The following is a 12947-nucleotide window of genomic DNA, read 5'->3' as shown; positions in this document are numbered from 1 at the left end:
AAACTTGAATGGTATCAGGACATTGACTGACTTTATGGATCGTGTTATGTTATTCCCTGTAGTGAAAGACCTGCCAACACTTTTAGGAGTGTTTTCTAAAACATGTGCTCTGAATTTTTGTCATGCTCTCTAACACATGGAGGCTTTTATGTATAATAAAATTTGGTGGTGTTTTTTTTCTTTCCCCCCTTTGTTGTCTCCTTTGCTGTGTGCAGCGGCTGCCCCTGTAGTCCCCGAACTTAGCAGTGACACCGACACCAGTAACTTTGATGACATTGAGGAGGATCGGGGAGAGGAGGAGACCTTTCCCATACCAAAGGCCTTTGTGGGCAACCAGCTCCCGTTTGTAGGCTTCACCTATTACAGTAATCAACAGTAAGTCTGCCAGACTTGTTCTTTGTACCACTAAATTATGTGTGTGTTCTGTTTTTTTTTCCTTCATCTTTCTTGAATTTTTATATTTATACCTGTATATATTATGTCAATACAAGTTTTTAATTGTGCATCACGGATGCTTTAGCCATGGAGCCAAACAAACAACAACAAATTTCAGAGTAAATGTCACAGACTTATGAAAAGTTCATTGTCTGTTAACGCTTTTTTTTCCAGCCTTTTGCGAAGGTCCGCTGACACGAAGAGCAGTGACAAGCGTAGCAGTTCCACAAAAGAAGATAAGAGTCATGTGAGTACAAGTCTTCAAGACAAGGTCTTTGTCACGTTGGATGTCTGCGACCTTATCTGATCAGTTGAAATGGAATGTTTCTGTTCAGTTGGAGAACCTGCAAAAACGAATCTACCAGCTAGAGGAGCAGCTGCACAGTGAAATGCAGTTGAAAGATGAGTTGGAGCAGAAATGCAGGTATGGAATAAACCTTTGTCTTACGTTCATAGCCACTTTCCAAAATACAGATTAAGACAAAGCCTTGGCTTGAAGGAAAAGAATGAAGATCTAAATTTCTTAATCCATGATGGGAAAATGAGTCCGCCTGTTAGTCTGACTAAAGACATGTTGCAAAAACATTGAGCCTGATGAGAACAGAATAGATGAGTTGCAAACTCTAAAAAAAGTTTTGTTTCGTGGGAGGATTAATGATATGTATGAGCAGGAAAAGCTTGAATGACACTTAATAACGACATGGTCCCAAAGTGTCTTCTGTCCCTTGGTGCCTCTGTGATTTTATGAGGAAACTGGAGTTTTCCATGAAACAATTTTCACAAGATTTTACAAACTTCAGCCTCATTGTTTCATCCCTGTGAGAGACATTCAGAGTGTTTATTTATTTATTTATTTATTTTTCTCTTGTTGCCCCTAGGACATCAAACAACAAGATTGAAAAGATTATGAAAGAGCTGGATGAAGAGGTAAATGCCTTTTTGAAATATTTCTTCCTCGCATTATAAATTCCTGTTATCAGCTTTGCAGTGCACTCCTTTGATTTTGTTAATATAGTGTGGTGTCGCTAGCAAGCTATGAAGTTAAATATATTACTGTTTCAGATCAGTGGCTAGATTAGGGCTTGTTCCCCATCCACATCAAAGCTGCTCTTTTGTTCCTCGCTTTAGGCAAACCTGAGGAAGAGCGCCGAGGCCAGCTTGTCTCTGCTGGAGAAGGACAAGCTTATGCAGCAGCACAGATTCACAGAGTACCAAAGAAAAGCCGACCAGGAGTCAGAGAAGAGACGGAATTTGGAAAACGAAGGTGAACTTCATGAAATGCTGCTGAGGTTATGAGTTAGACTTCTTGCAAAATACACGCACTGGTCACTTTATTAGGTACACTTGTAAAGTGGCCACGCACTGCTCACTTTATTAGATACACATGTTCAACTGCTTGTTAATGCAAATATCTAATCAATCACATGGCAGGAAGTCGGTGCACGAAGGCCGGTAGATATGGTTAAGATGACCTGCTAAAGTTCAAACTGGGCATCAGAATGGGAAACAGAGGGGATATAAGTGACTTTGAAGATGGCTTGTTTGTTGGTGCCAGATGAGCTGGGATGTTTCAGAGAATGGTCCGCAAAAGAATGGCAGGATGTTCACTGTACTCCAATGGCCTCCACAGTCAGGAGGACTCAAACCAATAAATGCAACTTTGGAATCTGATGAATGAGGGATTCTTATTTTGGATGTCCAGGCGACAAAATTGCAGAAACTGTGTGATGCTTTCGTATCAATATGGAGCAAAACGTCAGAGGAATGGTTCTAGCACCATGAAGAATGAAAGAAGTTCTAAAGTCAAAGTGGTGTTCAACCCAGTACTAGCAAAGTTGGGGAGATTTTTAATCGTTGAGTAAGATGAAGGATGTACTTTTTTTATCAGATGAAGCCTAATGTGCTGACTGGATTACCTGATAACCTCGTACCATCTTCATCTTCCTAACTGCTGACTTTCTGCACATGGGCTTCTGACTTGAAATTACTCTTATCAGCTCTTTTTTTTGTTTTGTTTTTTACATTTAATTTAATTTATTTTTGAAGAAAAACAAAAAAAGAAAAGTCACGAAAGTACTTTGTGCTAATACTTTCTTTCAGTCTTTTAGCAGTAATTTACTGTCTAGAGTTGATAGTTTTTGTAAAAATAAAGTGTAAAAATGAAGAAAGACAAACCCCCCCCGCCATATCCTCAGACACTCCTAGTCTGATCACTCTGGAAAAAAAATGAATTACTGAATAATGAATTGCTAAAAGGCACCTCAGCCATGTCATAATACATTTATAAACACACCCATAGCTAAACAAGCAGCTGCTATTATGTAGTGGTAAAATCTAATGTTCATATAATAAAGTTAATGATGTGTGTTGGCTCTAGGCTGCTGACATAAAATAATTTATACTGGGGAAACTAAAGATGAATTTGAGCTAAGCAGCTGAAGGTGTAATCTGCTGTAATTGGAAAGAGGAGCTTAAATGAGGTTGATTGTGTTTTTTTTCTTATTCTTTATTTCCTTTATTTCCCCTTAGTGTCAAATTTGAAGGAGCAGTTGGAAGATATGAAGAAAATCAGTCAGAACTCGCAAGCCTCAAATGACAAGATTACCCAGCTTCAGAATCAGGTATACAGCAGACACATGCGTGCACACTCTGGAAACTGAAGGACAAACCATTAAATGTTTTTCCCTCCCTTTGTGTTGGATTTTTTTCTTTAATTTTTATTTTGGATTGACAGCTGGAAGAGGCCAACGACTTGCTGCGTGCAGAGTCAGACACGGCGGGGAGACTGAGGAAGAGCCACACAGAGATGACCAAGTCCATGGCACATTTGGAGAATTTGAACCGTGAGCTGCAGGAGAGGAGCCGCGCAGTAGAAGGAGAGAAGGCGCAGCTGGAGAAGGAGCTCCTGCTTCTACAGAGCACCCTGGACTCTGAACGGAGGAACTACAGTCAGGACTCAGAGGAGATCAGGGAGCTGCAAGGTGACACTGATATATCACTTCAAAAACAAGTGAAATCTGCGATAGCTCGACCAGATTACAGTTTCAGTTATTGATAACTGAAAAAGCAAGTGTTACCATACAGTTAAAATACATATTTAAAAGTCCAAAGTAGAATTGAATTGGTGTGAAATAATTACTTTAAAAGGCTTTAAATAAAAAGAGGAAAGAACCCAGCTTCATGTCTTAACTGTCTGCCTTTATCTTTCACTCTTAGCGAGATTGTCGGGGTTGCAAGAGGATAACAAAAACTTGAAGCTTAGTCTGTCCAAGATGGAGGCGGAACGCAAACAGGCCCAGGAAAGAAGCAATAATTTGGAGAAGGTATGCATGTCACACTGAGTGGTATTTGTGCATCCAATTTGTAGATGTTTTCAAGTTGTTTGATTTTTTTTTGTTGTTGTGTTCTTTTGTTGTTTTCCCTCGCCACAGGAAAAGAACAATTTGGAGATAGACCTGAATTACAAACTGAAGACCTTGCAGCAGCGTCTGGAGCAAGAACAGACGGAGCACAGGGTGACGCGGGCACAGCTCACTGACAAATACGAGTCTATCGAAGAAGCCAAATCAGCCGCCATGTCTGGTATGTCAGTCCTACGTGCGATCATGCCCTGCTTCACTTCTTCTGTCCCCCCCCCCCCTCTAATTCAAATCATTAAGATTCTTTTTTTGCTTTGACTGTTCTATTTGTCTCAAATATTATTACCTTTTCTCTCTGCGTCATGGTTATTTTCTACTATCTTATAAGAAGTCACCTCCAGGTTCTGTTTTCGGTGAGAGGAATTCATGGTGCAAAGCAATGAGCGTGTTAGGACATTGCCTTGTTGCATATTCAGGGTTTTTTTGCAATAGAATGATACAGCAAAAGATTCACCCAGACGGCTCAGCTTGGCGATACATACAAAAAAGAAAAAAATTAAAATGAGCTTTTCTGTATCAAATGTCTCTATGCAATCTTCGAGCTTTGAACAGACGCCAGTTGAAACCTGTTGCCGTCTTTCTGTTCCCTCATTCCTGCATATATTATCTGAAGTGAACTTGAAGAGTTGTTAAATGGTAGTTATCCCCGAAAACCAAACAGCCATTACACTAACTGCTTTTTCAAATATGTTCTCCAGCTGTCCAGCAGAAGATGTCAGAGGAGACGGGAGCAAGGATGAGGGCAGAGAGCCGGGTGGTGGAGGTTGAGAAGCAGTGCTCAATGTTGGAGTTTGACCTTAAGCAGTCTGTGCAGAAAATGGAGCAGCTGATGAAGCAAAAGGAACGGCTGGAGGATGAGGTAACTGAGCAGTCCTCACAATGGAGTTTTGTGTGTCGTTTTATTTCTTTCAGCGCCGTGATTCCTAGAATTCTTTCCCGCCCTCTCGTTCTTCTCCAGGTGAAGAATCTGCAGATTCAGGTAGAGCAGGAGTCAAGCAAACGCATCCAGATTCAGAACGACCTGAAGACCCGCATGCAGGAGATGGACCGTCTTAGGTGTTCAGAGAAACAGCTCAAACAAGAGATCAACACATCACTGGAAAGTAAACGCTCACTGGAGTTTCAGCTGGCACAGCTGTCCAAGTAAGTTTCACCTTTTAGTTAGAAAACTCAGTGTTTGTTTTTCTCTTAAAATGTTATCCATGTTGTCTGCTCACTAGTTATAGAGCCTTAAACATTATCAAATATGATGGAGATAAAATTGATGATTAATAGTTTTATATACATGTTTGGAAATGGAGCATTTGCACTATTGTGTCAGTTAATTTAACCTGGAAACAAACTGGCAGTAGCTGTAGCCAGAAGGGCTTATTTTCTCTTACTGCTGCACTGGCCAGTAATGCTCCTTGGAAGTCAGGGTGTAAATTGCCCTACAATTGCCTCCTATTTTCATAAAAGTGCTGTTATTCCAGCTTAGAGCGTGACTCTCAAAGCTGTTCTGCTACAGTGTTTACACCACAGGATTAGCGTTTACTCTCAGTCCAGCTCCATCTACTTGATTGCTAATCCTCTGGCTAGTTTGCTCTACTGTGTCGGCTGACTAAGCTGAATTAAGATGTCAGGTCTCTTTTTTGTTTTCCTAGCTGAAGTGTGTTGGTTGCTGTGTAAAATATTATACATGTTGGATTTACTAAAGAAAAAAAATCAAACGCCTAACATATTTGTTTTGACGTGCTAACAGACAGTACAGAGGCAACGAGGGACAGATGAGGGAACTTCAGGACCAGCTTGAGGCTGAACAGTATTTTTCTGTAAGTATATGTCACAGTTTCTCTGTCGTGCTCATTTAATGTGAAAAGCTCCAGCTAATCTTGTTTTTTCTCCCTCAGACGCTTTACAAAACTCAGGTCAAAGAACTAAAAGAGGAGATTGAGGAAAGGAACCGGCAGATACAGGAGGCTAATAAGAAGGTGCAGGATTTGTGCAACGAAAGGTAAGAGGCTCGGTTCTCGTCATGCATACTGCAGCCTTCTTATATATCTAAATAACCTTTAACCTTTTGTAAGTATTCCTCATTTCGTTCAGCTTTTGCTGTTTGATGGGGGGAAAATTCAAGTGATGAGGTTTTTTCTTTTTTTAAAGTCAAACTTCCTTTATCCTGCACACAGGGATTCCTTGTCTGCACAGCTGGATCTGACAGTGACCAAGGCCGAGTCAGAACAGCTTGCTCGGGCGCTTCAGGAGGAGCAGTATTTCGAGCTCAGCCAAGAGAACAAGAAAGCAGTGACAAGGCATAAGCAGGAGATTGGGGAGAAAGAGGCTACTATTGCACGGGTGAGCCTTCAAACACACACTGACAGCATTTTCTTTATCCCCACACTCATATTCATTGCTCAGTTTCTAATTCTGTTAACTTAAAGTAGAGAAAATAAACATCTTCATATTTTTGCATAGCTTGAGGAATCCTATAAAACTCTGACCAAAGATGTGGAGAACCTCAGCAGAGAGAAGACGGAGTTAAGTGAAAAGCTTCGTATTCAGGATGAAGGTACTGTGCTTTTCATGATGCGCACATCTCCGCGTTGTAATTAATGTCGATGTACAAGCTTATTCCCCTTGTCTCTCTCAGAATATGTAGCTCAGAAGGAAGAAATTGAAAAATCAATCAAGGCCACCTACGAGAAGATCCTCTACACAGAGCGCACACTGAAGACTCAGGTAAGAGCCTCTTCCTTTTCGAGAAGTTACTCCATACTGTTCCTGTAAACAAGTGGAGAGATGCGGCCGATGTGTTCAACTGTTCGGTCTTTTCCATCCGTCAGGCGGTGAACAAACTGGCAGAGATCATGAATCGTAAAGACATGAAGCTGGACCAGAAGAAGAAGGGTAGCACAGCTGACCTGCGGAAAAAGGAGAAGGAAAACCGCAAGCTTCAGCTGGAGCTTAATCAGGAGAAGGAAAAGTTTAACCACATGGCCATCAAATACCAGAAGGAGCTGAGCGAGATGCAGGCGGTACGTGAACGTCTGGTTGGGCTGCGGCCCAGTATGATGATCTGTGGACTATTATTTGGTTTTAACTTTTGACCTTCCTACCACCAGCAATTGGCAGAGGAAAGCACGTATCGCAACGAGTTGCAGATGCAGCTGGACAGCAAGGAGAGCGACATCGAGCAGCTCCGGGAGAAACTGAACGACCTGCAGCAGCGCATGGATAACTCCAGCGTCACCAGCCTGCAGACAGACGAGACGGACAGTAATATCGCAGGTATGTTCCCAGCCCGTCACAGCTGCTGTTGCCTTTATCGATCACAGTGACAGTTAAAAATCAAATAAACCTACACTCGTTAATTAGGTATCACGAGGACTCGATTCCTGAAGTATAACCTTCTGAATATGATTTTTGTTTTGGTTTATTTGACACATTTGACTTTTGTCTCGTCTAAAATAAGTCTCCCTTTCAGGTTTTATTCTTTTAAATGCGTTGTTTTTAATTCATGAGCCAAAAGATCTGAATCTGTATTTAGAGCATCATGTGAAGGATTTTTTTCCAAACAGTTTAAGTTTAATACAGTAAGGTGTTAGAAGGCAGGGAAGCAGCTGTACTGACTCACTTAATTCTCTTTTTAATGCATCACCTTCTTAAATGACATCTAACGTGTATGAATATATGTTGTGCTGGCTGTTTTCATGTTTGTTGGTAGCTGTGGTTAAATCAATCTCTTCTTTATTTCCCTCATGCCCAGTTGGTTCTCCTTGCTCTTCTTATCTTTGTAACTTCCATTCCTTTTCCTCTGTGAGTAACTTGGTGAATCAGACCCTTTTTGCCCGGCCTGCGTTGCAGCTGTTGTATGTGTGTGTACTGTAGTTGTATTTTGTTTTTTTCCCCTCCACCCAATTTCTCAAGTATTGTTTTGCCAGAGGTGTGACAGCCATATCTGCTGGGAGAATTCAACAGCACTTTTGAAAGAAGCCTGACAGAGTGTGGGGAGTGAATGAGCTCTAGAGGAGAAAAAAATAATGTAATGACTAACAGTGACGAGATATTAAGAGAGAGCGCTGGGAGTGAATTTTCTTAATGTCACGAGGCCGGCCTGAGCAGCGAAGCAGCCAAATTAGAACAAAGTTTACTGACACAACACCCGGTGTGAGGTCTGTCGCGTCACTCTCAGCACCTTTTAAATGTCTCCAAACACTGGAACAAACGTGTTCTTCAAACACGCAACACCCTTGTGTCTGTGTCGGCATGCTCACCACAAATCGCTGCTCGTTTGGACACGAAGACCTCCCTCACGACCTCACATGTAGTAGACAAATCCCACTTTTTTTTTTTTCCCCCACTGAACCTGTTTAGATTGTGTTGTTTCAGCTGCATGCACTTGCATTTATGATTTAATTTTTGAATAAAGATAACACACATTTGTTTCTGTGAAAGGAGCGAGTGATCAAGCTAATTGAATTCCAGCTGCACAAATACTACATCAGGATTTTTAACATACTTTTGCAGTCTTACATGCTCTCTTAGCATGCTATAAGAAGACCTTACTCATACTAATATTCTCTTCTTGCATGGGTGTGTGAAGTTGCAGCCTGGGATAGCTACAGTCTTCTCTTGTCACCTACTCCAGTGCACTTAACCTTAACGCTGGCAAACTCCCGAGGAGTTCACCAGCGTTTTATTTATTTATTCATTTATTTATTGACTTGTTCTTTATTTTTCTCCCCAGTTGAGTTTGGACCTGATTTGCTGCATGGCCTTCATCTAGTGTCTCTAAATACTTGCGCAGAATTTTTCTATTCATGTTTTTCTTCTTTGCTGCTTTTCAGAGTCCAGATTGGAGGGTTGGCTGTCTATTCCTAATCGTGCTAACATCAAAAGATACGGATGGAAGAAGCAGGTGTGTGTCGCACGGTTCCTTTGCTCGCTCACATTTTTCGTTATGCAGAAAGAAGTTTCACCAACCCTCTCATTTGTCTCTGCAACATTTGCAGTATGTGGTGGTGAGTAGTAAGAAGATTCTGTTCTACAATGACGAGCAGGATAAGGAGCAGTCCAACCCCTCGATGGTACTGGATATCGAGTAAGTGTTTTTCTTTGTGGCCTCTTCTCCTTGCTAGCTCGGTCTTCTTGAAAAATGTAGAGAAGAAATCAAGTAACAAAGGTTAATGGATTTCTCCTCTTTTTTACCTTCTTGTGTAGCAAACTGTTTCACGTGAGGCCAGTCACGCAAGGAGATGTGTACCGAGCTGAGACTGATGAGATTCCAAGGATTTTCCAGGTAGGCTTCTTTTGTGTTGTTGTTGTTTTTTAATGTGCAGTTTTATTTTTATGTTCACATTTCCATGCAGTCATGAATAGAGTTTGCTCAGCCACAGAAACGAGGCCCTGTCTATCTCTCTCTAACTATTCAGATTTTGTATGCTAATGAGGGAGAGTGCAGGAAGGAGGCGGATCTAGAGACAGTCCCTCAGGGCGACAAGACCAACTGTCTCCCACACAAAGGCCACGAGTTCATCCCCACGTTATATCACTTCCCTTCAAACTGCGAGGCCTGTGCCAAGCCTCTGTGGCACGTCTTCAAGCCGCCTCCGGCCCTGGAGTGTCGCCGCTGCCACGTGAAGTGCCACAAGGACCACCTCGACAAAAAGGAGGATGTTATTGCTCCTTGCAAAGGTAAAACACAAATTCTTATCTCTGCAGGCTAAGCTGGTATCACGAGCATTTTAAGACAATAAACAGTCCGTATCTATAAATCCTTGAAGGTGTTTTCTAGTTTATGTACAGGCTCTAAGTTGGAATTCACTGATGAAGCATTTTGGGATACTCAAAGTAAACGGGACAAATTGGTTATTGTTGCAGCTAAACTCAGAGGTTTCCAAGGGAGTTCTTGTTGTTGTTTAATTTCAGTATCAGTCATATAAACATTGTTTATATCCTTGAGGCCTTTTTGTTGAAAGGAAGTATTTTAAATCCTGCGTTTACATCCTTGTTTCGTCCTCCCTTGGCAAATTTCAGCTTACGTTGGCACGTCACTGCCACTTGTTCATCAGTGAAATAGTGTGAAACCACTGGCACGATCAGGTTTTGTACCACACATCTGCTAATGTGTAAACAAAGTAATTTGGAGGACTTGGATAGTTCGAGGTCATGTTTTTAAGGCTTGATTGTGTCATCCCGTCCAGTAAACTATGACGTGACCTCTGCCCGGGACATGCTGCTGCTGGCTCTGACCCAAGATGAGCAGAAGAAATGGATCGGCCACCTCGGAAAGAAGATTCCCAAGACCCCGCCGTCGACATTCACAAGAGCCTCGCCGCGGTCCATGTCCACTCGCTCTGGACCCAACCAATCCTTCCGCAAGAACCCTAAAAGCAATACGGGAAAGCTGAGGTAACTTGATAACTTTGAAATAAAACTCATCTCGTCAGACCTTATTTGTATTTATTTATTAACTCAGATTGCGTTTACATATTTTCACTAATGGTGAAATAACTTTAGATAACTACGATAAAACGTGAGTATTTTTTCTCTTCAGGCAGTCAGTCAGGGTGTGCTGCAGTCAGTTACCTTTTTTTTCTCTCTCTCTCCTCAAACCCATCTTGTGGGCTGAGATGTGGTCAAGTCAGTCATGTGACCTGCTGTTTGTCTCCTGTGTTGTAGCAGAGCGCAGTCCACCCTCCAAGCAGCAGACACAACATCGAGCACTTGTTGACAGGAACTTCTTCAGAAAGTGTTTTTTTTTGTGTGTGTGTGCGCGTTTTTAAAAAACAGACTTTTTTCTATGACTTTAAACTTGTCTATTTATTAATTGTGTTATTGGGTGTTTCAAACTCAAGAGACACTTCCTGGTTGCTTGGTTGACTCTTGGGCTCTGTGCAGTTGACACTTGGGATTTTCTAATTGGCACTAATGTGTTGTTGGGGTCAGTTACTAACTTCATATTCTTACATGGCAACTCTCATTAGACTGGTCAATATTCAGGAATTTTACATTACTGGTCAAACATCATGAAAAGGTGTTATAGTGTCTGTAAGCCAGCTTTTCTGTTTCTGTTGTTAGACTGGGATACTAACCAAGGTTTTTTATTTTATTTTGAAAAGGCCTTTCTTTTACTGGACACCTGTCTCTGTTCTTCTTTCAGCTAACCATCTGAACCGTTGGGATTTTTCTCTGGACTCTAAACTTTCCCTTCCTTCCTCATCCTCAAAAATGGAAAGAAACTGTATTGCATAGATAATTCATTAAAAAACAAAAAAACAAAACTAAAAAAATATATGTATATTGACAAATAACCAACGCTGGAGAAATTGCAACACACTTCAGACACAAGGCATCGTGGACATTAAAAAAGCCTGATACAAGGGGAGGGAGTCACTTGACCAACTCAGCAAACTTGCAGGTCTACGTTTTCACCAGAAGATGGCGCACACATCTTGATCTAAAGATGGACAACAGAGGGAGAGAGGGACTCCTGTCATGTAGACATCCTATGCTTCATATCATGTGAGAGTTGGAATGGAAACTGGAAGGTAAAAGGGGGTTTTGCTGGGACTGCTGCATGTATGTGTTCAGTTTAAGGTACTGTCATACAGGGATTGCAGATCTGCGGCGAAAGGTTGTGTCTCAGGGGCGGAAAATTGATATCTATTTAGTAATTTCTTTCCCCCACCTGTCAGATAACGTGGGCTTTAATGCAAGTATGCTTTTGTTTTGTTTTGGTTTTGTTGTTGTTGTTTTTTTTTAATGACTGATGCCTTCATCTAACGTCTCCGGCCTTTTTGCCTTTATTCTTATCACTCTGCAAGTCAGTTATATCAGGTTTGGGACAACGTATTGGGACATGAGTATTAGATGTTTTGAGTATTGAGTGAGGAGCATGCAAGATCATCATTTAAATCTATGCATTGTTTTTATTATAATTATTTTTATTGCTCCAAGCCATAAGGAAAATTCCATTGTAATGGCATATAGGAGTCCTAAAACTTTTTTTGTTTATTTGGTACATTGTCTGTAATATTTTTTTTTTTTGTGTATTCCGTGTATTTTTTCTTTGTAATGTATTGCCTTACATTGATTCATAGATAAGTGGTTCAAAAGGAAAACATTAAGTTAACAAATGTAAAACTGCACTGTTTGACTTGACTGTAAATTATTTGTAGAAGACTAAACAGGTGTAGCATTTGGCCCACCTAGTGCCTTACCGTTTGGATATTGATTTTACTGCCATTTGTTTTTCTTTCCTTTTTTTTTTTTTTTTTGTTGAAACAAGACAAATCTGAATTCTTCCATCATTTATTTTTTAAGAATTTGCCACACGTGTGTGGTTTTATCAGAACTTGCTTTGTCTGGTTTGAATATATATAAAAAATTATATATATAAATAAATATATTAGATTACCTCTTTATGAACACATAGCAATAGAGTTTGTGTAAAAACAAAGTCCCCGTTCTTGGTTCATATCATAAATTTGAGGAGGATGTATCTAAAAACAAGCCCGTGTCAATGATTGTCCTCGATTGCAAGTCATTTTCTCTAACATGGTAATGTCCCGCTAATGCAAACACCCCCAAAGTGTATAATATGAGAGAGACATAAGGATTATGGAATACCTCCACAGTCTTTTTATGTGTAACGTTTTGTTCAGTTAAGAAAAAAAAAAAAGCACTGGAACTATGATCTACTCGTGTCTTGGATAATTTGCATGGTTAAATTGCATTGGAATCCGCACTGATGGATATGTCAATAAACATATCTCTGTCATTCATTGTATAGTAGTTTTCACTTTAGATGTCATTTATGTTTTTGTATCAGGCCAGCTGTGACAGATTCGAGGACCCCCAAGCACATCTTTAAATGCTAATTTAACTCTGCTAATCTTGACACCTTTATTCTCACCAGGTTTATTTTTGGGCCTTTTTCACTTTTATTTTGAACAGGACATCAGAGCACACATGCAGGAAATGTCCTACTGTGGAGTCAAACCCAGGCCTTTGCACAAGGGTTCACCATATTGGTCTTCTGCTTAATCACTAAACTATATCGGCACAATTAATTGTAGTTTTGTGCTTTTATATTCTAAAAAAAAAAAAATA

The 12947-nt window shown here is 40.6% G+C and overlaps 1 protein-coding gene across 1 annotated transcript in view; it reads left to right on the top strand.

The window, feature by feature from the left end:
• rock1 (Rho-associated, coiled-coil containing protein kinase 1) overlaps nt 1–12615 on the top strand; it is a 32020-nt gene extending 19405 nt beyond the window's left edge. Inside the window, exons 10-33 of the mRNA XM_084912998.1 lie at nt 216–375; nt 610–682; nt 771–859; nt 1314–1362; nt 1564–1699; nt 2965–3056; nt 3170–3416; nt 3652–3758; nt 3867–4017; nt 4553–4713; nt 4813–4997; nt 5596–5665; nt 5744–5847; nt 6023–6188; nt 6309–6402; nt 6484–6572; nt 6677–6868; nt 6956–7121; nt 8681–8751; nt 8846–8934; nt 9054–9132; nt 9266–9527; nt 10037–10244; nt 10996–12615. Of these exons, the coding sequence (XP_084769124.1) occupies nt 216–375; nt 610–682; nt 771–859; nt 1314–1362; nt 1564–1699; nt 2965–3056; nt 3170–3416; nt 3652–3758; nt 3867–4017; nt 4553–4713; nt 4813–4997; nt 5596–5665; nt 5744–5847; nt 6023–6188; nt 6309–6402; nt 6484–6572; nt 6677–6868; nt 6956–7121; nt 8681–8751; nt 8846–8934; nt 9054–9132; nt 9266–9527; nt 10037–10244; nt 10996–10999 (3044 nt within the window). The 3' untranslated portion in view covers nt 11000–12615. The remainder of the gene's footprint in view (nt 1–215; nt 376–609; nt 683–770; nt 860–1313; nt 1363–1563; nt 1700–2964; nt 3057–3169; nt 3417–3651; nt 3759–3866; nt 4018–4552; nt 4714–4812; nt 4998–5595; nt 5666–5743; nt 5848–6022; nt 6189–6308; nt 6403–6483; nt 6573–6676; nt 6869–6955; nt 7122–8680; nt 8752–8845; nt 8935–9053; nt 9133–9265; nt 9528–10036; nt 10245–10995) is intronic.
• Nucleotides 12616–12947: the final 332 nt, after the last annotated feature.

Source organism: Perissodus microlepis, chromosome 18, assembly GCF_051167445.1.
Source record: "Perissodus microlepis isolate ML-2025 ecotype Zambia chromosome 18, ASM5116744v1, whole genome shotgun sequence".
Classification (NCBI taxonomy): Eukaryota; Metazoa; Chordata; class Actinopteri; order Cichliformes; family Cichlidae; genus Perissodus; species Perissodus microlepis.
This window is presented reverse-complemented; position numbering and strand designations above follow the sequence as displayed.